Source organism: Dysidea avara, chromosome 2 (assembly GCF_963678975.1).
Source record: "Dysidea avara chromosome 2, odDysAvar1.4, whole genome shotgun sequence".
NCBI classification, from domain to species: Eukaryota; Metazoa; Porifera; class Demospongiae; order Dictyoceratida; family Dysideidae; genus Dysidea; species Dysidea avara.
In genome coordinates this window covers 12,094,982-12,121,499 of record NC_089273.1, presented here as the reverse complement: position 1 = coordinate 12,121,499, position 26,518 = coordinate 12,094,982, and the positions used below count along the sequence as shown (strand labels likewise).

Sequence of the window (26,518 nt, the reverse complement as noted above, 5' to 3'; positions counted from 1 at the left end):
ATGCCATAAGCTCTGTTGTAATGGACACCTACCTGCTCTATAGCACTGCTTAACCCTGTGAAATGTTGGAACTGTTAAATTCTTTTTCATAATAGCACTTGTAACTACACTACTGAATACGTATATTGTTTGCCAAAATCTAGTAAAGTAGTGTTTCAATAATTATATGTTTCAATATGAAATTCTTTATAATTACCTCAGCTCTGACTTGACTAATCTATACACCAACTCCACAACTAATACCAAGGGGGCACCAGTTTTAATTATTTAAATAACATTCAAGATTATTGTGCAGATCAAATTACTTTATGAATAGAATGATTGGAACAGTTTACCTACTTCTGTTGTACAAAGTACTTCCATTAACACTTACTTCCATTAACACTTTTAAATCACTGTTAGATAGTTATTTGCTAGATTTACTTTTGTATAATGTTAATGCATTGATTGGGTATACAGGCTTTGCCTATACCCGTATTTGATCATAATAATAATAATTATCATATAGAGGAAAACATGCATTTTATTCAGTGTTCCAAATGTATGAAATGTATGTATCCAACTGTGACTGAATTTTGGAAGACCAACCAAGAAACTACTGATAATTGTTGTACTCTTGTCTTTCCTATGTAGCGTTTTTGAAAATGAATTTAAGGCAGCAGGCTACACAGAGAAGTACCTTGTCTCTACAATGACTCTAGAAGTAAGCTTTGTTGCAGTATAAAAGTCTGGCAAATTGGGTTATTATTTAATAGTTATTACGACAGCTGTGAGGGATGTGCTGATATATACAGAGCCCGAGGATGCAGCCCCCAAGGGCTGTAGGTGTACATATAATATCAGCAAATACCCAGCAGCCTTGGTATAAGTGATATATATCAACATTGGGCACACTCACCTAATAAGTGAAAGGACTACTGAGAACTCATCCCGTTGTTTTATACAGTAGTATCTGAAAATCAATTGTGGTTTTAATAGCGTGGACTAATTACCCATCAGAATGTTATCCATATGTAAAACGTCATTAATACGTTACCATGCTTCAACATGTAATGTTAGAAAACTTGCGATTGTGGTTAATATTGTAATCATTTTGTACTAAGTTAAGCCAACTAACTTCACTATTGGACAGTAGTGAAGTTATTATATTAAATTAAGTACTTAAGACTGTAAGTTACTAACCTATTTCAACATAGTAGTAGTAGCTTTGCTGTTTTGTGAACTGTTCAAAAGGCTGATATGCAGTAGGTAGAAATACGCATCCACGATCACCCAAACAATTATCTTGTGCCTTCATTATCCTTTAGTAACAACCAACTAGTCTATCTTAGCAAATATACTCAGCTTAGCAACCACTACAAAATGAGTCCCACAATACAAAGCTCTATTTCGTTCAATATAGTTAATGAGTCAAAGCGCATTGTTGCTTTGAACTGGCTGGATATCAAAGTCATTGGCAAGCCGCTTTCCCATGACATTTCTTGGAGAATATCTTGATATTGCCTGGGCAATATGCGAGTTAAACACCAAGTGGTGCCTTTAAACACCCATGCTAAAGTGATGTATTAGCTATTAAAATAAGCCTTAAGCCATACACCCACGCATACACTGGGATGTAAAGCATATATCTAATCAAAAACAGCCAAGCTGTAAAAAAAAGGTGCGGCCCCCAAAAAGGCCATGGTGAAAAAAGATGTGAAATCCAAGGTGGCGGCCAAGAAATGGCTGTGATGGTAGGTTAATGGTTACATTTTAATAACAACATGAATTTGGTGCCAAGACCAAGCGGCACAAAATTCACCTGAATTGTCGTTATTAAAATGTAACCATTAACCTACCATCACAGCCATTTCTTGGCCGCCACCTTGGATTTCACATCTTTTTTCACCATGGCCTTTTTGGGGGCCGCACCTTTTTTTTACAGCTTGGCTGTTTTTGATTAGATATCACTTCTTTTTGTATTTGTATACTGTAAAGCCGGCCTATGGCTGGCTTTGGGGCTTTTTTAACCCATGTGTTTTTTTCTTTAACACAGGAAGAAGAAAAGAACTTAAAGAAGAATTTTAGTACTTCAATTATTTTTGATTTTATTAGTAATTATACAAATTATATACATATATTTATTACATGCCCATTATTCCCCACAGGATTTTTTTTGCAGCCGATCTCTCTACTGGGTGACTTGAAATGTAGCTGAACTATATACAGGATGGTTTCTTTGTAGCTGAACTCTCTACAAGGTAACCTCTTCTAGCTGATCTCTCTACAGGGTATTTTGTTTCTAGCTGAACTCTCTACAGGTAATTTGTTTGCAGCTAAACTCTCTACATGGTGGTGTCTTTGTAGCCGAACTCTCTACATGATGGTTTCTTTGTAGCTGAACTCTCTGCAGGGTGATTTGTTGTAGCTGAACTATCTACAAGGTAACTTCTTCTAGCTGATCTCTATACAGGGTGATTTGTTTGTAGTTGAATTCTGTACAGGTGGTTTCTTTGTAGCTGAACTCTCTACAAGGTAACCTCTTCTAGCTGATCTCTCTACAGGGTATTTTGTTTCTAGCTGAACTCTCTACAGGTGATTTGTTTGCAGCTAAACTCTCTACATGGTGGTGTCTTTGTAGCCGAACTCTCTACATGATGGTTTCTTTGTAGCTGAACTCTCTGCAGGGTGATTTGTTGTAGCTGAACTATCTACAAGGTAACTTCTTCTAGCTGATCTCTATACAGGGTGATTTGTTTGTAGTTGAATTCTGTACAGGTGGTTTCTTTGTAGCTGAACTCTGTACATGATGGTTTCTTTGTAGCTAAACTCTTTACAAGGTGACTTCTTCTAGCTGAACTCTCTACGGGGTAATTTCTTTGTAGCTGAACTCTCTATATGATGGTTTCTTTGTAACTGAACTCTCTACAAGGTAACTTCTTCTAGCTGATCTTTCTACTGGGTGATTTGTTTGCAGCTGAACTCTCTACATGGTGGTTTTTTGTTGCTGAACTCTCTACAAGGTGAATTCTTCTACCTGATCTCTCTACAGGGTGATTTGTTTGTAACTGAACACTGTACAAGTGCGTTTTTGTGGGTGATCTCACTGCAGTTTGATTTGTTTGTAGCTGAACTCACTAGAGGGTGATTTTGCTTGTAGCTGAACTCCTTGCATTGTATCTAGTTTCTAGCTGATCTCTCTACAGGGTGATTTGTTTGTAGCTGATCTCTCTACAAGTTGATTTGTGTGTAGCTGATCTCTCTGCAGGTTTATTAATTTGCAGCCGATCTCTCTACAAGGTAATTTGTTTGTAGCTGAACTGTCTATAAAGTGATTTATTTGTAGCTGATCTCTCTGCAGGTTGATTTGTTTTAGCTGAACTCTCTACAGGGTGATATACTTGTAGCTGAACTCCTTACATTGTGTCCAGTTTCTAGCTGATCTCTCTACAGAGTGATTTGTTTGTAGCTGAACTCTCTACATGGTGGTTTCTTTGTTGCTGAACTCTCTACAGGGTGTTTTGCTTGTAGCTGAACTCTCTGCAGGGTGATTTGTTTCTAGCTTATCTTTCTACAGGTGATTTGTGTGTAACTGATCTCTCTACAAGCTGATTTGTTTGTAGCTGAATTCTCTGCAAAGTGTTTTGTTTGTAGCTGACCTCTCTTCAGGGTGATTGTTTATAGTTGATCTCTCTACAGGGTGATTTTTTTGTAGCTGACCTCTCTTCAGGGTGATTTGTTTCTAGCTGATCTCTCTACAGGGTGATTTTTTGTAGCTGACCTCTCTTCAGGGTGATTTGTTTCTAGCTGATTGCTCTGCAGGTTGATTTGCTTGTAGATGAACTCTCTACAGGGTAACTTGCTTGTAGCTGAACTCCTTACTTTGTGTCTAGTTTGTAGCTGATCTCTCTACAGGGTGATTTGTTTGTAGCTGATCTCTATACAAGTTGATTGTGTGTAGCTGATCTCTCTGCAGGGTGATTTGTTTGTAGCCGATCTCTCTACAAGGTAATTTGTGACCTGATCTTGGAAAACCTACCTTTTTGGCACATTGGTCAATTTTATGTTTGATAGCTTAAATGAGGTACTGGGTGCTCATCTATTTTGTGTTAAAAGTTCAGCTTAATATCTTAAAGCATTCCTGAGATATGGCCAATTTTCTGTCCTGTACATTACAAACTAACTTTTATGGGTAATGTATTGAATTCTGCGAGTGATTAAGGGTGACAAATGGTGACAAATCACTTTGTTTACCAATAATTCCATTGTTACCATCTAAAATACTTTAAAATACATTTCTGATAGATTAATGAAGTAGTATTGGTACTTTTCTGCAATTAAATGCCATGTGTCATTGTCTAAGACTAAGTTTTAGCCATTCCAGCAGCTGAACAAATCACCCAATTTGTAAGTTAATTGTTATCCCACGCATGTGAAATTACTACATGGTCTGATATAATCATCCATATCTCCTAGGAAAAAGAAGCTATGGGTGTGAAACTTCACAGCAAGAAGGTTTAATAGTTGCTTTATCCAAATGTGCAAAAATATGAATTTTTAAAAAAGTGTTGAAAGTTTCATTTGAGTTTTCCCAAAAAGTTTGCTTGTACCCAAAGGGTAGGTTTTCCAAGATCCGGTCACATTTGTTTGTAGCTGAACTATCTATAAGGTGATTTGTATGTAGCTAATCTCTCTGCAGATTGATTTGTTTTAGCTGAACTCTGATTTGTTTTTAGCTTATCTCTGTACAGGTTGATTTGTGTGTAACTGATCTTTCTACAAGCTGATTTGTTTGTAGCTGATCACTCTGCAAGTTGATTTGTTTCTAGATGATCTCTCTACAGGTTGATTTGTTTGTTGCTGATCGCTCTAAAGGTTGATTTGTTTGTAGCTGAACTCTCTGCAAAATGTTTTGTTTGTAGTTGATCTCTCTACAAGGTGATTTTTTGTAGATGACCTCTCTTCAGGGTGATTTGTTTCTAGCTGATATCTCTACAGGGTGATTTTTTTGTAGCTGACCTCTCTTCAGGGTGATTTGTTTCTAGCTAATCGCTCTACAGGTTGGTTTGTTTGTAGCTGAACTCTCTACACGGTGATTTGCTTGTAGCTGAACTCCTTACATTGTGTCTAGTTTCTAGCTGATCTCTCTACAGGGTGATTTGTTTGTAGCTGATCTCTCTACAAGTTGAATTGTGCGTAGCTGATCTCTCTGCAGGTTGATTTGTTTGTAGCCGATCTCTCTACAAGGTAATTTATTTGTAGCTGAACTATCTAAAAGGTGATTTGTTTGTAGCTAATCTCTCTGCAGGTTGATTTGTTTTAGCTGAGCTCTCTACAAGGTGATTTATTTGTAGCTGAACTCCTTACATTGTGTGTAGTTTCTAGCTGATCTCTCTACAAGGTGATTTGTTTGTAATTGATCTCTCTACAAGTTGATTTGTGTGTAGCTGATCTCTCTGCAGGTTGATTTGTTTGTAGCTGATCTCTCTATAGGGTAATTTGTTTGTAGCTGAACTCTCTATAAGGTAATTTGTTTGTAGTTGATCTCTCTGCAGGTTGATTTGTTTTAGCTGAACTCTCTACAGGCTGATTTGTTTGTAGCCGATCTCTCTACAGGGTAATTTGTTTGTAGCTGAACTCTCTACAAGTTGATTTGTGTGTAGCTGATCTCTCTGCAGGTTGATTTGATTGTAACCGATCTCTCTACAGGGCAATTTGTTTGTAGCTGATCTCTCTACAGGGTGATTTATTTGTAGCTGACCTCTCTTCAGGGTGATTTGTTTCTAGCTGATCTCTCTATAGGGTGATTTTTTGTAGCTGACCTCTCTTCAGGGTGATGTGTTTCTAGCTGATTGCTCTGCAGGTTGATTTGCTTGTATAGATGAACTCTCTACAGGGTAACTTGCTTGTAGCTGAACTCCTTACTTTGTGTCTAGTTTGTAGCTGATCTCTCTACAGGGTGATTTGTTTGTAGCTGAACTCCTTACATTGTGTGTAGTTTCTAGCTGATCTCTCTACAGGGTGATTTGTTTGTAGCCGATCTCTGTACAAGGTAATTTGTTTGTAGCTGAACTATCTATAAGGTGATTTGTATGTACATGCAGGTTGATTTGTGTGTAACTGATCTCTCTACAAGCTGATTTGTTTGTAGCTGATCACTCTGCAGGTTGATTTGCTTCTAGATGATCTCTCTGCAGGTTGATTTGTTTGTTGCTGATCGCTCTAAAGGTTGATTTGTTTGTAGCTGAACTCTCTGCAAAATGTTTTGTTTGTAGTTGATCTCTCTACAAGGTGATTTTTTGTAGCTGACCTCTCTTCAGGGTGATTTGTTTCTAGCTGATATCTCTACAGGGTGATTTTTGTAGCTGACCTCTCTTCAGGGTGATTTGTTTCTAGCTAATCGCTCTACAGGTTGGTTTGTTTGTAGCTGAACTCTCTACACGGTGATTTGCTTGTAGCTGAACTCCTTACATTGTGTCTAGTTTCTAGCTGATCTCTCTACAGGGTGATTTGTTTGTAGCTGATCTCTCTACAAGTTGAATTGTGTGTAGCTGATCTCTCTGCAGGTTGATTTGTTTGTAGCCGATCTCTCTACAAGGTAATTTATTTGTAGCTGAACTGTCTAAAAGGTGATTTATTTGTAGCTGATCTCTGTGCAGGTTGATTTGTTTTAGCTGAACTCTCTACAGGGTGATTTATTTGTACTGAACTCCTTACATTGTGTCTAGTTTCTAGCTGATGTCTGTACAGGGTGATTTTTTGTAGCTGAACTCTCTTCAGGGTGATTTGTTTCTAGCTGATCTCTCTAAAGGTAGATTTGTGTTGATTTGTTCATTGCTGATCGCTCTAAAGGTTGATTTGTTGCAGTTGAACACCCTGCAAAGTGTTTTGTTTGTAGCTGATCACTCTAAAGGGTAATTTGTTTGTAGCTGAACTCTCTCCACAGTGACTTGTGTGTAGCTGAATTCTGTGTAACTGAATTCTCTAGAGAGTGACTTAATTGTAGCTGAATTCTCTACACAGTGCATGACTTGTTTATAGCTGAACTTTCTTCAGTGTGACTTGTAATGTTCTGAATCTCTATACAGATATATTTGCTTAACTCTCCTCATGGTGACTGTCTTCTCTCTGAACTGTCTATAAGATTAACTGTTTGCAGCTGAACTCCCTACAGAATAACTTGTGATGTAATAAAATTCTATAATGGAGTAAATAAATTAGCCGAATGCTCTATTAGGGTGACTGTTCTATTAGAGTATCTCGATCTCGCATTTGTTACACGGAGTTGGCTTTCGAATCATAACTCAGTGGTTTGCAATCCGATTCTTCTGTACTACTGCAAGGACTTTCTATGAAGATTATTCCAGCTATACACCGATTTTCAGCTCATTGCTTTAAGCGGTTTGCCTAGTAGGCGTGAAAACTAATACTTTTTTATTCATAAAAATCGATCGCGTAATTGTGACACAGGTTGGGTTTTGTGTCATATCTCCGTGGTCTTTATCTCGACTCCTTTCAAACCACCAAAAGGCACTCCTACGATGGTTACTCCATCTACATAGCAATTTTCAACTCATTCCATGAAGCGGTTTACCCTGTAGGCGTGACAACAAATCGATCTTGTTTTACGCGAATAATCGGTCATAACTCCTGAACCATTCATCGGATGTGTACCAAATTTGATGCTAGGATTCGCCTTTGGACTGCCTTTCTGTGTACCAAATTTCAAGGCGATCGGAGTACGCATTTGCTTGTTATAGCAATTTTTGCAAGTGTGCGAAAAGACGAAGAAGAAAAAATAAAAAACGAAGAAAAAAGAACGAAACTTTGGCAGCTCGTATCTCGGAAATGGCTGGAGCGATTTCCTTCAAATTTGGAATGTAGACTCCCTTGGCTGGCGGGCAACGGTGTAGCAAATTTGGTTCCAATCAGATAAGTGATCACCGAGATACAAAGGTGTGAAAATGACGTTTTCGTTCTTCCTGTCAATATACTCACGGTGTGGCGCGCCGGCTTCTTGGGCCGTAAGTGTGTCTTGATAATTTGATTTGGAGACATGAGATGTTTTTCAGTTAATAATATTTGGATACAAATTTAAGGAAATATAACTTTAAATTTGAGTAGAAATCAAAGCAATGAAGCAAGAGAAGCCATCTATGCATGCAGCTATTGTGCACATTAATCTGTGCTTTAGTTATATACATAATACAATGGCGGATCCAGCATGGGGCATTTGGGGCAAATGCCCCCCCCCTCAACCTTGTGGAGGAGCCAGCCATGCTTCTGATTAAAATAGCTAGCTACTAAACTTTGTGTCAGGCCAAGATTAGTTTATCAACACATGAAAATATGCACATTTACTAATATTTAATACAAATTCACCTGAAACTAAAAGAAACCAAAGTCAAACTAGCAGTGAAATTGCCACCCAGCACCTTCGTGCGTACTAAGCGTCTCTAAAAATAATTATCGTGTTGCTGGTTTAAAGGCATTCAGAACCTTTTAAATAACTTTCATGACTTCACAACCATCTAAAAAGGCCAAAATGGCAAAAATCAACTGTGAGACACTACTAAGAGGTGATTATTTGCTGCTTCATATATGCATCACTGAACTAGAGAATCTGGCTTTCTTCAACTTAGCCTGTTTGTGCCCCTCCCCTTGTTAGCTCCTGGATCCGCCCCTGTAATAGTTTATCCATAACCGAAGTAGAGATAGGGATCCAACAATTATGCCAGCATAATTTCAGGCATAATAGGTATATGTTATGTTAGAAGCTTGGAATCAAGAATAATGCTAGCATTTTTAGGTGATTATAAAGCTTTAACAGTAAGCAATTCTGTTAACAAAATAATTGAGATAATTTAATAGAACAGTCGAACAGTCACTACTCCAATACAAGGAATAAAATACTCTAATATAGCAACCAGCTAAATGAATGTAAAACTAAAAACATCAATTTAAATGGTCTAATAAAGCAATATAATAATTAACATTGGCATAATTTTGGGAGCAATGAGCGTTACTTAAAGGCAAAGTAGGTGATTTTTGAGCACTGCTCAAAAGCATAATAATCAATAACAGCCTCATGCCTAAGTAGGAATTAAATGTCCACTACTAGACTTGTAGATGGCCTCCCTTGTTTCATTGCCTTTTTATTCTATGATCTACTAAAATGGAAAGTTTCTAATTGTGACTGGGCCTGTCAAAATAGGTTATGTGGGCACATAAAATTTACCTACGTTTTCAATCTTTTATGACTCATAACTCTTATGGCACCATGCTATGAAATTTTCAGCGCTTATTAAATATTTAATTGGCTAGTTGATACAAGTTACAGAATGCAAGTATTCTTTTCCAGTACTGTTATATGACTGGATGTGTGGCAGGGTGTAGTTTGTGCCCACATTCCCTATTTTGCAGGCCCTGTCACAATTTCTTCTTACACTTGTTCTTGATTTATAACTGGTGAACTCAACTCATGCAGAACCCTCATCAAAGAAAAATGGTGTTGGACATGCACCAACTATCAACTACTGTAAAGCAACATAGACATTCTGATCTATTTTAAACTAATTTTACAACATTACTAGACTTGTATCATCGAACATAATAGCCTAGCAAAGGCATCATCTATCATATATGATGATTGAAAAATTTTCAATTAAATGCACAATGCGTGTGCCAATAATACAGCAAGCATTAACATGCTACACATTGTCACTGCATTTCATAGTAAAGAAGTGTGTAATTTTTACTATTTTGGCTTATTGTACTCACTTCACAGAAAGAGGACTGAGATACGTATTCAGATTCGCAATTACTTACTCTAATACAGCAGTCAGGAATTGCTGATACACTCTGATGAAAGTCAGCTCTCAAGCATGGTCTTAGGTTTGATAACATTATTTTAAGTATAACAATCTTGATTTGTGATAGCCACTCAAAAAGCTATCTTAAATACATAATATTGAAGAAAACATCTGACTTTGATGCATAAACACTAAATTTATACTGTGTACCGATCAATGCCAACCTCACGGGAATCATAGGGATTGGCATTTTTTTTAAATAATGAAATTCACTATCAATGAGGCATTATTTGCCATTCATTTCCCACCTATTGACTCTGGCTACTGTATGGGCATTATCTGCATACAGTAGAACAATGACAATGACATGCTGGAACAATCATAAATTCATAATATACTCCCATACAGTTATAATCATGACTATAGCTACATTCATTTCACTTAATCCTCTATGGAATGAAAAGGTGGGAAATAATATTGATAAGTGCATTAATATAATTATAGTCATTCACTACCTACTAAGAATAAGTGAATTGTAGTAACCCATATAAGTGCCAATCTTTCTATACAGTATCAAAAAGATACCACTTATTGTGCTTTAATTCTGTTGTCATTTTCAAATTAAAAACTAAATACTACTCCAGATCAAAGTTTACAGGTGAGACTCAGTATATCTTAGATATTAAATGGCCAGAGTTACGGTATTTTATGCCAAAAGATGGCAACATGGGGGCAACTGAAGCTTGATGAAATCAACATTCCCAATTGGTGAGGCAAGCTGTGAGCAGTGTGAAGTAGGGCTGGGCGGTTTCTCGGTATTATAGTAATACCGCGGTATTGCAATGAAACGATATCTGTATCGCGTAGATTTCGGCGAAACGATAATATCACGATATCGATATTATTACGATTTTTAGTGTTTGTGACAGCTTATTAAGCCCTTAAGGTTGTTATAATGCACCTCAAATAATCACGTGATACTACTGCAAACAAGGACCTAGTACTAGCTAGTCAATTTTTTTTACAAAGATCGAGATACTCTAATAGAACAGTCAGCTAGGATCGAGATACCCTAATAAAGCAGTCAGCTACTCTAATATAGCAGTCATCTTTAATAACCGCGATAAATAGTAATATCGTGATATATTTCTGTACAATATATCGTGAAGCGAAACTCCAATACCGCCCAGCCCTAGTGTGGAGCAAAACAATGAAGGCACAAAACATCAATCAACCATTTAAACAAAGTGCTGTAATTTAGGAAGAGTTTTCATGGTCCTAATAACACAGCTGATACTTGCTTTTGCTATTGGTATTTAGCTATGTAGTTTCTAAAATTCCTGGCTAGAATAAAAAATACCAGGTGGTAAACCAAACTCCTGTACTACATGGTGTAGATCCAAGTAAAGTGTGTGAAACTGAGATTCCCATGATTCAACTAACATACAGTCTAAGTAATAAGAAGAATGTGAAATTAGGAACTGGTGTCAGTGGTGTGCTGTAGTGAAGGAAGCGTGTAAACAAAAATACATTAAAAATACAATACACATGTACATTGTAGCTCTTTAAGGTAGAGCAAAATGCATTGAGCTAGATGTCAACAACCGTAGCTCCTTTTTAGACTGTCATGGTTTTGATGCATACACGTTGGCTTACAGGACTTTATACCTACCATACATAATGTGCATCATCTTTCTTGCTGGTACTGTGAAGGTATATTGCATGTAGTCATACCATTTTAAAGAGGTCCCGATTTTTACTAAGAAGGTTGGATTTAGCTACCTCTTTCCCTGTAATTTCACAGAATAAAACGTAGCCTATGTCAAACCATACAGCTATAAATTTACAGTAGCATTTTACAGACAAGCAGGCTGGTTGTTTCAACTTCATCTGGCTATATGAAAAATGCATAACTGTTAGGTAACTGCTCACCAGTTCTTTATACTCAGTGTAACTGTTATAGGCATGGAGCCATTATGCTCCAAAAAAATTGCTTTTGTACAGTGGTTTAAAAATCACTAATTATGCTTTTGAGAATTGCCCATTATTCCAAAATTATACCACCGTAATTGGTCAATAAATGTCAGTTTATTGCTGTATTTGATGTTTAAACTTCAAACAGTCTTGAATCCCTTATCTAGTCACTATATTAGAGTATTTCAATTCAATGTGACTGCTTTATTAGAGTAAATGATATTCAGTGACTGTTCTATTGGAATTTCCGACTGCTCTATTAGAATAGCTTGATTTTTTAATGGAATTGCGCAATCAGCATAGTTTCCTACTGTTAAAGCTTTAGAACCACCTCAAAATGCTAGCATAATTCCTGATTCCCACACAAATATTATGCCATCGGAATCATTGCCGCATTTTAAATTGCCAGTTAGCAGAGCATGGGATCCTATTGAATAAACTAGTAGCTAGCTACACTATATTTACACCAGTTTTCAAGCAAAAGTCTTTAGCTTGTGTTTAAAACTACCTTTCGCAAAATGGACTTGTTTACAGAAGTGATTTGTTGTGATTAGCTATGTTAACAAGCTATTAGCAGCTGCTACTGTACAATCCTATTTATCAACACAACAATTTGTTCTTTAAAATTGGCCATAAAAAACAACATTTAAAGGGATAGAAAATAAATTCCTCCAAGTAGGATTTTGGATGTGTTATTCTGTAAGAAAAATCTTTAAAATGATACAAATGTCTTTTGTATCGTTTCTTCAGGTCAGCTAAAGGCTTTGTCTAGCAAACGTAGAGTGAAATATGGTAGTATATTAGCCAGCAATCCACTTATGGTAAAAGTATATATGAGTTTGATTTTGTGCGTGTGGAAGAAGGGTTGTGCCAAATCATGTCAATCATAAAACTTAATACAAATAGAAAGAAAATGTAAAAACGTTGAAGTTGGAAAAGAAAAAGACAGCCAAGCATAACTCAACAATGGAAAAGGCTACAGGCTTGATTTCTTCACTGTTTGACATCCCAAGATGTTCCTTTTTCTCAACTGCAGGACATACAATACACTCATCATGGACTTTCATTTTTCCTTCTCTGTGTTCCAGTTCTTTGGCTGATAACACAAGGTGTCAGTTCGTCGTTGTGTGCTCTGATTAGCTATCATGCTTATTGCCCATAATTTTCTGCACCATCTGGATTGATTTCAGAAATGCTTCTCATACTGTTCTTCATTTGTAACTCTGTAACATGTGGAACATAGCTGAAATGTAGCATAATGTCCACCTCAATTTTTAGTTTGCAATTAATAAGTGCTGTGAAGCCCTTTAAACTCTGGAACTTGCTTTCAAAGAATACTTTGATACGAAAAAGAACAAGTGAGTTATGAAACTTTTATATCCCATAGGTTTAGCATAGATGATGTAGGCACACAGAAATGTTTACATCATGACAACATGCTTTTTCCAGTGCAAAATCACTGGGAGTGAACACATTTAACCTGTTTGATAATATTGATTTTGGTGTGGACACAGGTGAATGCGAACCGACTATAGTTATGTATAAATCTAGTGTACTTTAAGTGTACTTTAAGGCAGGACAATTTGTACCTAGATTGTGATATCATGTGTAAAACTTACATTACAGCAATTATTTTTTTTACTTTTTGCGAGTGACAATTACACAATAGTTAGACACCAAAACCAAGGGAAATAAGCAATTTAGTAACCCGAGGCTGTAGTGTCCTGAGTGCAGCAAGGGCGCTACTAAGGGTCTTAGGGGTTACTAAATTGCTTAGTTACCATTGGTCACAGTGTCTAACTTATTTAGACTATGGTTAAAAGTACGTACCTTTATAGCCAGAGCATGAGTGTGGGGTGAAAGAGCAATGCAGAATGGTGAAACAGTTTCTTCCTGAAGTCCTTACAACACCCACAAAAATAATTATTCAATCGGTAACCAAAGTAATGGCTAGAGCTATAGTACATTATACCGGTTTAGTCTACTATTTGTCCAAAGTATTTGTGGAACACGGAGAAGAAGAGTATTACAGTACTATCAAATATTGCAGTGTGCATTTCGTGTTATAATTATTGATCATGTACAAAATTGCTTGAGGCCAGGTTACTAAGTGAACATGTGTAGGTGACTAAGTGAGCATGTCAGGTGACAATTTTTTTAGTAAACCTGTAATTGAGCCATACCATAGTCTAATTTGTGGTAATGGTAAGAGGTGTTGCTGCACTAATTACCTAATCATGTTTCTTCATCAATGCTGGTTTCAGTGATATGCGGTCGCTACAACCTCTCTTCTTTCTTTGCTTTTAAATGCAAGTCATATATTTTTGAAAAAGATTGTCACAGAGGTCAAGGGACATATAACAACAAAACATTCAATCTTGTAGCCTTAGCTGCAATAATTATTGAGTTAGGTTGCATCATTCAGTCAGTCAGTCAGTCAGTCAGCCAATTATTTGGTGCTATGATTAAGTTAACTGATATTTGTTTTTGTTATAGAAAAAGTGCAAACCAGCAAAACCTTCATGGTCTTTACTATACAAGTGGAACAAAAAATTAGGAATTTTCAATATGAGTAGGGATCAAAGTAATAAAAAGTACTGAAACAAGAGAGATTATCTACCACCTGAAGTCATGCTAGTACACACGTAATCCCTACTTCAGTTGCCAAGATTTAAGATATAATGGCACTGAAGTAGGGATTACGTGTACTAGCATGACTTCAGGTGGTAGATAATCTCTCTTGTTTCAGTACTTTTTATTACTTTGATCCCTACTCATATTGAAAATTCCTAATTTTTTGTTCCACTTGTTTGTGTACTTTTTACAAACATTGCATGAATCTTATCTTTTATGTGCATGCAGTTTCTATTACACAGGACACTAAAGTTATTTTTCCAAGTCTTGATGGTAGTATTCCCTTTGCCTTTCCGCTGACTCAATGCAAGACTTTGCCAAATCTTTGTTAAATGATGTTTTGGTGGCTTCAGCTGATTTCTCACGCGACGCTGTTACATTTTTGCAGTGCTCATTAGCATGATGCTGTGATCGGCATTCACTGCTGTACTTGTCCTTTCTCTCTGAGAGTATAGACTCTGTATGAGCTTCATAGTACGCCCTGTTATTCTCCTTCTTTCTACTCTTCCGCGCCGCTTCCTTCGAAGGCATTGCCGCACCCAATATTGCCTCAGAGAAAACACACAAAGTAATAATAACCACAATACCCTTAGCTAACGCTATTTTGCTACGAATTATTTCTAATATCGCTAAAATACTTGAGGTAGATACGTTGTTTACAGCAAAGAAATGCATTTACAAACGCAAGCAATATTAATTTTGCCGGTTAACTTTGCCAGAAACAAAAGATATAAGTCGCTAAATAAGTTTATATTCACTTACACATACAAAGCTTCCCGATTGTGAACAGCTCGCTCTTCCTGCTCAAAATCAACTTCGAACTTTCAACCACGTGTATTCGAATATTTTACCGCGAAGATTATGATTACTCTATTTAGCGAGCATTCTTATTGAAACGGACGGCGCCGTACATTGAAGCCATTTGTGGAGTTATTAACACTACCTGTAGTGAATCCAGGACGATGGCGACATTAAAGAACGATGAAAGGTAAGACCCTAGCGCAAGGATTGTATTTCTATCAGTGTAGGAAAGGTTTAATCTGTAGGCAAAGCGAGCCGTTTTCATGCAAGAAGTAGGACTGTAGCTGTTGCCATCTTCCCGCTAGGCCTGGCTGAAGGCATCAGTTAGGGAGTCAGTCACTAGAAAATTCGATCAGATAGAATTTTTTTTAAAATTCGTGGAAACTCATAGGATGCATTTCGTGTCGTTTTGAAGGCGAAATCGTACTTCACTTTTGTAATACAATACTGCTGAATCGCCGAGATGGTTTTGCAAGTCTGCTTTTGGTGCGTAATTTTTTGGCGGGAAATCATGAACCTTGACGATCCCTACCATTAAGTACTAGCGTACTTAATGATAGTGCTACTGATAAAATAGAGTACTACTGTACTGTATCATTATACACTGTATATATATATATATATATATATATAGGATATTGAAGCCATTGGGATCCATGAAAGAGGATACAAGTTAAAGCTGTTGAAGAAAGTCAAGACAATTGCTACCCCAAAGCTAATTACATTTGTGCCAGTAAGTAACCTTAAATATATGTCACAGCTGTCCAAGCTTATAACAATAGTTATGATGATATGGTCTCAGTGGTCTGTGTTTTATTTATCTTACTATCTGACACATTATTGTCATAATTTTAATGATAATGATAGTAATAGTCAAATAACATATTAAATATTCATTATAAGTGTCTACAGAATGCTGTACATCCTGCAAGTAGTGAATATGTATACAGGGGCATATCCAGACTTCTAATAAAGGGGGTTCCACTCTGGAGCATGTTAATGGTAGCCCCAGTCTAGCTACCTAATTGTATATAATTGTTTCAAAGCAAATATTCACTCACCAGCAATGATTCAGTGTTCGGTCTTACCATTTGGACCTATACAAATGCAACTGAAGCCTTTAACAGTAGTTTTAACAATAGTTATAATAACTACAAAACATAGACAATAATTCTTATTAGAGGCAATTATTGCATATGAAGGGTAGCAGTTTCAAGTGCTATCAAGACTCACGGTAGCAGTAGGGCAAGCGACTACCATGAGTTATTTACACAAACGACTAACTCTAATAGAATGCACACCTAAAACCTACTTTTAAAACCATTCTTTTGTAAAAAAAACCTCACAATATTGTTATATAAGTGTATTACTAAGTAAGTAATCCCTGTGTTATATTTTAGTAACACCACACGAAATTTTTCTGAAAAAATTGTATTCTTCTTCTGCTTCGCATACTCATTAGAGCGAGTCACCCATTTCTTTACTCTTATATCTTAGACTGTGATAGATCTACAGCCCTGGATTTGCTATCACAAGTTCTTAGGCTAGTTAAGTTTCTTCAGTACAAATCTTGGAACTCCACCTCTCTTGTGAGAGCCACCATAAATGATTTTCTGAAAGTTTGATTCATTCACTCTTACACTTTATGAGACAATCTTTGATATGTAATTAAGCATATGGAGTAGTCTTGCTCGATTATGACCTGCTGTTTTCTGGGAAGTGGTGAGTTAATTTCCATACATCATAATAATGTCACCTACGCTAATTGCTGATTTATTTTGCGGTCTTTAGAACCCTATCTTAAAACATTAATTTAAGACACCTCTAACTACAGTAGCATTTATTTACAGTCTGTAAACTGGGTGCAAATTAGGGCTGAAACGGATAGCAACTTTTACTATCCGGATATCCTGAACAAAACCTATCCGGATATCCTACGGATAGTGACATCATCACTTGCTATAGAAACATTTTGTAGTTTATTGTAAACATCCTTGTTTTACTAGTACTAGAAGCAAACAAACATTAACATGATAGCAAAAGGTCTGTGGTAATGTTACAGTGTTACTTTGCACCGTCTGTAACAAGATTGGCAGCTGGAGAAAACATGAATACAAGATGTAGCAGTTGCTACAAGACTTTTTCCAGGTACAACTAGTCGTAAAGAACTCTTTATAAGGCAATAACTATTCTGTTACAACTTCTTCAGCAACATTCACAGCCTCGCTTCGTAATTTAGCGATGGGCGTGGTCGCGAGCAAACTGATTAATTTACCAGGCTGCTGTCAACTTCACATAATCTAGCTTAGCTAACTCTCCATGATGAAAATTGATTCATCTGGTGATGAGAAAGTTGGACAGATAAATGGCTTTAAGTTATTACTATCCGCTTGGCTTCAAAGTACTATCCGGATAGTAAATTATTATCCGGATATCCGGATAATACGGATATCCGTTTCAGCCCTAGTGCAAATCTGGCCATAAATGTCAATGCTAGGTGAACATGATCACTGTAATAAACTCAATGAACTTGCTATCGCTCATGCTATTCTAGTAAGTGTTTATTATTCAGTTGTTATTTAATAATAGGTCTGAAGTAGTTAGCTAACGCAGCCCACAATACAGCTTTGTTTGTGCATTTCAAGGGACAATCCAGTAGAATAAGAAATTTGGAGCATATTCTCACCAGAGGCGTAGCTAAGGGGTGGGGACTGGTAGGGCACAGGCCCAACCAATCAGTTTCAGTACCCTACCAACTCAGATTCCAGAAACTAATCAAGCGAAATCGAAATAACCTAATAGAGCAGTCACCTTAATAGAGCAGTCACTCTACAACAGTCAAACATATGTATTAGTGTGATAGTAAATGATCACTGCTTAAATGGCTCTAAAGTTCAGAGGGTCTATTAACTTCAAAATTTTCCTGGGGGGGGGGGGGGGTGGCATGCCCAAGATCCCCCTAGCATTAGCATGCAAAGCATGCTGTGTAGCTTTGCACATCATGAATGCTGTAGGGGCCCAACCAATCCTTCAGGGCTAGCTACGCCACTGATTCTCACCTGCCGGAAAATGGCCTTTACTCAATCTGTTCACTGATTGTTTTAATGGTTCCTAAAAGCCATACCCTCCTGAGGTTGCAACACCAACAAGTACCTGCCTACTTGTACCAAACTACATTCTTTTGTTTTGCCACTTCATGTCCCAAGCTATGATGTAATACACACAATAACTGTTGGAGCTGTTGTGATATCCAAAGGTTGCTTGTTTGAAACTAGCTATTAGCTTTATGCATTATTTTTTAGTCTTACTCATTGACAAAAAATGTGTGATTTCTTAAAACAAAAGCAGCCTTGGGACTGTAAAAGAGGGTGCTGCTAAGCAAAGTAGGATCAATCAAATGAGCTTATTCAACATGACTGGTAAGAACAAGAACTGGTATTAAGTTGTGGCAAAGTATATTGGAATATTACCATGATCAATCTGTAAAATAACTGGTAAGAACAAGGACTGATATCAAGTTTGCGGCCAAGTGAATGCAGTATTACCTATTCTCTATGTATCTAGCTATAGTTGTATAATAAAACTAGAGCAAATACACATGTAACTGTGTTATCAAATTGTCATTTGGCCACTTTTAAAATCACACACTACAAAAAGTGACAATTTAATAACAGTTGCATGTGTATTTGCTCTAGTTTTATTATATAGCTATAGCTACAGTAGATACCAAGAGAATGGGCAATACTGCATTCACTTGGCCGCAACTTGATATCAGTCCTTGTTCTTACCAGTTGTGTTGAATAAGCTCATTTTATTGATCCTACTTTGCTTGGCAGCACCCTCTTTTTACAACCCAAAAGATACTTTTGTTTTAGGTTGCATTAAGGAGAGGTAAGTGTTATATAAAGTTTTCTAATAAGTGTTTTAAACTGATAAAATGATCTTATAGTTGTACTGAATTTAAGAATACCTTGTCAGCAGCTCATCGTGTGGTATTATAGTTCTTCCAAAGGAGGGTTCCATGCCCCTGGAATTATAATTGCACTGTTAATGTTGAAAACTTAATGATGTTCTATAAATGAAAATGTTTGCATTAGCTATGTACAAAACCTTTAAATCAAATGGTTTATAACTTACCCCCTTACCACCAAATTTGTAGAGGCTCTAATCTACTGCTTCTAATCTGCTATAACTTACAAAACATACAATATAATAGCCATATATCAAATTCTTTGCTATAGAAGAAGGAGTTTGATAATCAAGGTTTTGTTTACGCAATGACAACCACAAAGCCATTATAAAACTAAAATGCGGGCTGGGTACGACCATACATAAAATCCTACAACTTATCAGTCTAGTACTGCTTATAATAACACAATTAGCACTGCTAACTTGTTGAAAGTTGAAGCAATTATCATTTTCAAACATTTGAGCTAGTGGTCAAACACATATTATACACATTAGGCCACTTGTTCGAGGCATGTAAAAGTAGCAACATGCCATTCCAACCTATGCAATCCACTTCCTTACTATTTCTCTTAAATAGTATTGCCAGTATCACTTTGAAGAATTGAATACAATGCTTATCATTAGCCACTAAGAAGTGTGCAATGATGCAATGTTACAATGATGTAATGTTACCTGCAATAATGCGCAAAAGATTGATCATCATTACCATTCACTTATAGTGTGGGCATGATCAATACAGATTAAGTGCAGGGGTTGCCAAAACTTTCCACAGAAGCTTCCAAGTGCTTAGAAAGTGATGCTAAAGTTGTTTATAATACAAAGGCGGTTGTGGCGGTGAGTTGGGTAAAAATTACATTGGATATTGAATATAAAACTAAGCTTTGTTGTTATATTAACTCATTTCACATACATTACATGTACTATAGGTCTGCTTACTGTTTTCGCATTGTCACTGACACCCGCACATAAATATATGCAAATGGTGTATACTACAGAAAATAAGTTTAGCTATTCAAACTAGCCAATTAAAAGTGCTATCATCCAAAAATTGAAGAAATTAAGAAAGTGCGCACAGTAATCCCTTAAATTTACGTGACAAATGCAATAATATATTTGTAACAAATCTTACTTAGCATCAGTTTACTACAAGGAGTATGACTACCTATTGCTAACACAATCTGGTGCATTCTCACATAGCAATTACAATTCATTAATCCATCATCATAATTATTTCAAAATACTTATTATTGACAATGCTAGTTTAAACATATTCATAGATATAGTTTAAACATATTCATAGATATTATTCCATCTGAACAATGCATAGCAGAAAAATACCAGCAAGCATTTACATATTTGCATAAGAACACACTTGTTGGCATAGTGTTAACCAGCTATTTACATAATAGGATGATTGGACAGTTGAAATGTGGCTAGAAAAGCTAAAAATGCCATCACACATAAAGGCGATCTTTAAAGACAAAGGCTATACTGAACGTAGTGATCTGGACAATCTAATAGGTATAGATAAAAAAGATTTGCAAGAAATGGGAATCACTAAAAGAGGTAAGAACACTGCATGAAGTTTATATAATGCATAAAATTTACAATAAACTGCTATCTAATAATTGTAGGTACTACATATATACTTGAAGCTAAACTGTGTTTCTATACACATATACTTGTATATGATACATGTATAGCTACACCTGTACTGCATGTTTGCACTCATTTAGACAATTCCAGCAGTGGGACCAGGTTGAAAGTGAAAGTGGTAGAAAAAATCAAATGATATTGAAGGCAGATAGCTATTAGGCATGTCCCTCATGTTAATTTTTGGAAATTTGACATTTCAAAATGCTATCGTGAAGCATTTTTTGGCTGTAATACTATATACAAGGTGCTACCTGACAGTGTTCAGTGTTAAAGATAAAACATGGCACTTCTGTAATACTTATCCTACTTATGTATCTTTCCTTTAGAACTGTTTTTATGTAACATCTATTCATATTAAGTATCCAAAAAATTTTCCTGTTAAGTTTAGCCACTTTTATTAGTTACTACCCCACAAGGGACAGGCAAGGAGGCTACTGAAAGCAAGTAAAGCAACAGTATTTGGAATTTTTTTAATAAGATTTCTTCCCTGTATTAAATAACTGGACAAGCAGCTTGTGGTTTTTTTGTTTTTTTTTTGCCAATTATTACTATGATAAGTGCTGTACATTCATTACATCTAGTTTTTATCAAGCTTATTCCTCCAAAACATGGTGAGGTTTTACCTCTCTACTTTCTTACTTGAATTGATGTACTGAGTGCTGTATTATTAGTTATAAAGCTGAAGCAGATAGCAGCTTTACCATTGGGATATCCTGAACAAAGTCTTTCCAAACATCCTACAGATAATGACATCATCACTTGCTATAAAAACATTGCGTATATTTATTTTGAAGGTGTCTGTTTCAGTAGTACTTTGGAATAGAAACAGGCATAACATGTACGGTATATGAAAAAATTAAGTAAAAACATGTAGTAGTAGCATTTTTAAATGTGGAAGCCATGTAACTAGGAATTTTTAGCATAAAATTGCTTTAAATTATTGGAAACTATCCTGATGACTTCAAAATTGCCGTCTGAATAGTAAAATTAATTGTTACCCTAATGTCAGATATATACTTGTTTCAGCCCATTAATTACCAATTTGTATTTACGTTATTATGTACAATTAACATGGTTACAATACTCAAAGTAATTACAAAATGCACACAGGCTCACACAGCAAAGCTGGAAATTTCAATTACATATCTACAATTACAATAGCAAATTGTGAAGCTGTAATTTCAAAAGTTCTACCTAAACTCTGGCATACTTAGATTGAATGCTTAGATTTCATCTAATCAAGTGAACTGATCCCAAAAAAAAGCAGCTTTCAATAAAGGACCAATCTTGTGCACATCTGGTAACACTTCTAAATTCTTTGGCGGATTAGGGGTAAATGATCCCAAAACACCAATGACTATTGGTATAAATTTAATGCATCTAAGGGTGTACAGTAATTATCTTCTGTAATTCTAAGCATTCTAAGTGTAAGTCAACATACTTTAAGATCTTCTCATGGTCTTTATCAACAATGTTCATGTCTGCTGGAGTATTGCAGATAGTTCTAAACTAAGCCCAGGCCAGTGTGTTGCTGCTGATTTGAAGACAAACAAAAATCAGAACAAGCAGCTAATATCAATGTACATTATTTCAGTGGCAGATCCAGGAGGGGAGGAGGCACAGCCCATCCCCAATATATGGTTATACAGGTTCAAGATATTGTAATATAAGTCAATAAAATACTCTAATAGAAGAGTCACCGCATATAACACTATTGAAGAGTTATAGTATGAAAACTTGCACTATATTCCATGACCATAGACACATTTAGCCTACTAGGAATTTATAAAAATGAAATGTACATGGTCTTTTGTATGTAATCCTGCGTGGGTTTACTCATAGCGATGCTGACACAGTAGAATGGTTTTGAATCTTGCTACAGTATGAGGTTCAGAAGGAAGCGGAATTCATTTGCTCAGGTTTCAGCCTCGAGTATAGCCAAGCTTTATACAGTTTATAATGGCACACTCCAGTAGGACCATGCATAGTTACCATGGATAATTTAGCTACTGGACTATAGTGTCTATGGTTTCACTCGTCACACGCCAAATATTAAGTTATATTTAAAATGCTACAATTAATTTGATTGGTGCTGACACAATAGTGGCAATAAACACAAGTTTAGTAGAGGCGGTTGTGACCAGACCCTTTCACAGTGAGCACCGCCATGCTAGTCAAATCGTGAGTGGCGAAAAAGAGTTGGCAGCACCAGACTAGTATATAGCTGCATAATAATCTAGGTAGGTAAAACTGGGTATATTATCCATGTATTATGATACTGCATGATGTGATGGAGGCAGCACTGTTCTTTGATTTGTAAGTATGTTTAATGTGTTAATAATTTATTAGTATGTGTAGATCAGTTCAGTTGCTGAAGTTGACCATATGTCTGGGGTATGCCTCCAGACCTATGCATCTTTCCACTCCTTTGAAAAATCATAGGCGCATTCCTGACATGATGCATGGGAATTTAAGGGATTAATTAAATGATTGCTTGCACCTGCCATTATAGGTGTTTGTTTTGCTATATTTAACCTTTTTATCTTTGATCAGATATCATTATCATTTTTATAGCGATGAACCACATATATCATGTATGCGGTTACCACAATCATCATGTATATGATTATCACATGCACGATGCATGAAGTTCAGCACTATAAAGAATTATAAATAATTTGAAATATAAACAAACAAGTTTAAGGAAAAGTTAAGAGTTACAATTAATCTATTGGTTATCATAGCAATGAAAAAGGCTCACCAAAGTTCATAGATAGTCATGTGTTTCAATTTGTCAATACTGCCTATACCAACCATGTGTTTATATCAGTATTGGTCATACACTGCTTGTCTGAGATGAGAATGGACCACAGGTTCATAATAAATTATTATAGAGACAAGTGTTCTATATTTGTCCACTGTAGTCTAAACAGCATTTGGACTACTGCTGACATAAAGGCGTAGTCATTAAAGGAAATATTGATGAATTAAATACTTTTAGCTGTTATAGCAAGATTAATTTCTACTATGTTTTTCCAGATGAAAATCTGCGTTCATTGACTATCCTTCATTTCCATACTTCTGAGTTTTGATTCTGAATTAGATTTTTAATATAATATTGTTATAAGTACATATAGACATATTGTGATTGTAATCGACAATATGATTATATTTATGTACATGCAGCTCACATCAATTGGATACTAAGAAGTCTTAATCACCTACAAGATCCCTCACAAGGTAAAGTGAACAATACACTCACATTTGCGTATAGACCATGTACTGTATGTATTGTGTGTATTCATTTCATGACTGTATTCTGAAAATATGATTTAATGGAACACCAGCCATAAACCAACTTTCCCATTAGGTTTGGTAGCTACAATAACTGATTCTGACTCAGGATATTGAGTTTAAGTCATACCATTCCTCAAATGCACATGTTAGGCTGTTTTTATGAGCTACTTTCTCCACAGTAAAACAATCTTTAAAATACTTTCATATGCAAAGGCTGATCCAGCATGAAGCATTCTTGGCAAATGTCCCTATCCTCAAGGTGCTACTGTGGCTTTGTACAAATCATGTACAGATAGGTTTTATTTATGCTAGCACTGTCCCTCAAAATGAAATCAGATAACCACAAAGAACAAGTCTTGTTAAACTCTCATAATACCCTAATGGTGCAGTTAACAACTAAAATAGTACAGTCATTGCAACTTTATATACGTGATGCTTTTGGCTAGCCTATTATGTTCAAAATTATTCTGGCATAATTGGTGCAAACCTATGATGGGCACTTAGTTTTTAAAAGTATTATCATCAGCTTATTTACCTAACAACATTTAAATTAGAGATCAACTTTTTCTAATGTAATGCAGCATACTGTGCCATTTAGCTAAGGAATCTTTAACAGAAGAATCATTATTTTTGATGATAATAATTTGTAAAATTATAAATTTAAGTATAGCACTTATGAGCTAACAAAAACTCTTAAATGGTTGATACACACACCAATTAGTCTACTTTTATTTAATCGTATTTCTGGTTGAAGTTATAATAATAATATGGTACAGTATGTCTCTACCCATATCTATAATAGTATGCTACTGTTTTAGTGTAAAAATAACTTTGCTATGTAAGTTTTTCTTACACAGCTGTTATTCAAAATTATAAGACTAGACGTCTGATAGAGACTGCAGAAGAAAAAAAGATGGAGGAAGAAAATGAAGAAGAATGCAAATTTTGGAATGATTTAAGAGAAAATTATCTGAAACCAGAATCTGATAATTTTAATAAAATTAAAGAACTAAAACAAAAATTAAAAGATCTTAGAAATTACAGTTTATTAGTATTACTAATAACAAACATCATGTGGATTGTGTTCTTGTACACTCTAGCTTTCCCACAATTAGCTAAATACAACCTTCCAGACAGAGCTGTCAGTTTGCTCTTTCTGGCAGTGTTCAGCATAATCCTTTTGATTCAGTTTATTTCAATGTTGTTCCACCGACTTGTAAGTCTGCTGCATTTCCTGGCTGCATCAAGAGCTGAAAACATGAAAATGTCTAAGCTTGCTGAATTCTTCAACTGCTAGGATGCTGAATAGTTTTGTATGTACTAACTTTATTTTTGAAAACTCAATGTACACATAACATTAACTGCATGTATCTACACAGAATATTTTCTATTTAGAATGCTATTTACTGTACTAGTTTGTTGCACCTTTTACCTCAATTTGATCTTGATATGCTAACACAATTGTAATGCAGTTTGTACAAACATCTCTTCTGCCAACAAGAATGGAGGGATGCAATCAAGGGCGGTTCTAGAAAAATTGCTGACTAGTTTCCAACTTTGGAGTAGGGGTACATGGGGTCCATACAGTGGTATTGGAATTAAATCCTACTAGATAATTTATTTAGTTAACTACGAGTGAAAATCACCATAAAATTAATGTAGAATTAAGCCTATATAGAGAGATTATTATTTATTTATAATGTACAAAACTCAGAATTGAGTATGATGTACATGTAAACATTGAAGCTATTTAATACCTTATTAAGCAGTTACAGATATGAGATGTCAAGGACAATAATTGTTTTTAGAGACGCTTACTACTTTGAAAGTACAAAAGAAGCATTTTGGATTGTTTTGTGCTGAAGAGAGTAATTTGATCACTAATAGTTATGTAATAAACTATCCAAGTTAAAAAAACAAGTTCATTGAACTTGCTATGCTGTATAATTATAATCTAATCAAAAACAGCCAAGCTGTAAAAAAAGGTGCGGCCCCCAAAAAGGCCATGGTGAAAAAAGATGTGAAATCCAAGGTGGCGGCCAAGAAATGGCTGTGATGGTAGGTTAATGGTTACATTTTAATAACGACAATTCAGGTGAATTTTGTGCCGCTTGGTCTTGGCACCAAATTCACCTGAATTGTTGTTATTAAAATGTAACCATTAACCTACCATCACAGCCATTTCTTGGCCGCCACCTTGGATTTCACATCTTTTTTCACCATGGCCTTTTTGGGGGCCGCACCTTTTTTTACAGCTTGGCTGTTTTTGATTAGATATCACTTCTTTTTGTATTTGTATTTTGCAAAGCCGGCCTATGGCTGGCTTTGGGGCTTTTTAACCCATGTGTTTTTTTCGTTACTACAGGAAGAAGAAAAGAACTTAAAGAAGAATTTTG

At 35.9% G+C, this 26,518-nt stretch overlaps 1 protein-coding gene across 1 annotated transcript; it reads left to right on the top strand.

The window, feature by feature from the left end:
- Nucleotides 1–568: 568 nt before the first annotated feature.
- Nucleotides 569–25,610, top strand: LOC136246615 (chitin synthase chs-2-like). The gene is made up of 5 exons (XM_066038137.1): nt 569–703; nt 15,835–15,933; nt 20,579–20,735; nt 24,012–24,065; nt 24,980–25,610. The coding sequence occupies exons 1-5, from the start codon at nt 692–694 to the stop codon at nt 25,417–25,419; spliced, it is 762 nt and encodes a 253-aa protein (XP_065894209.1). The 5' UTR covers nt 569–691; the 3' UTR covers nt 25,420–25,610.
- Nucleotides 25,611–26,518: the final 908 nt, after the last annotated feature.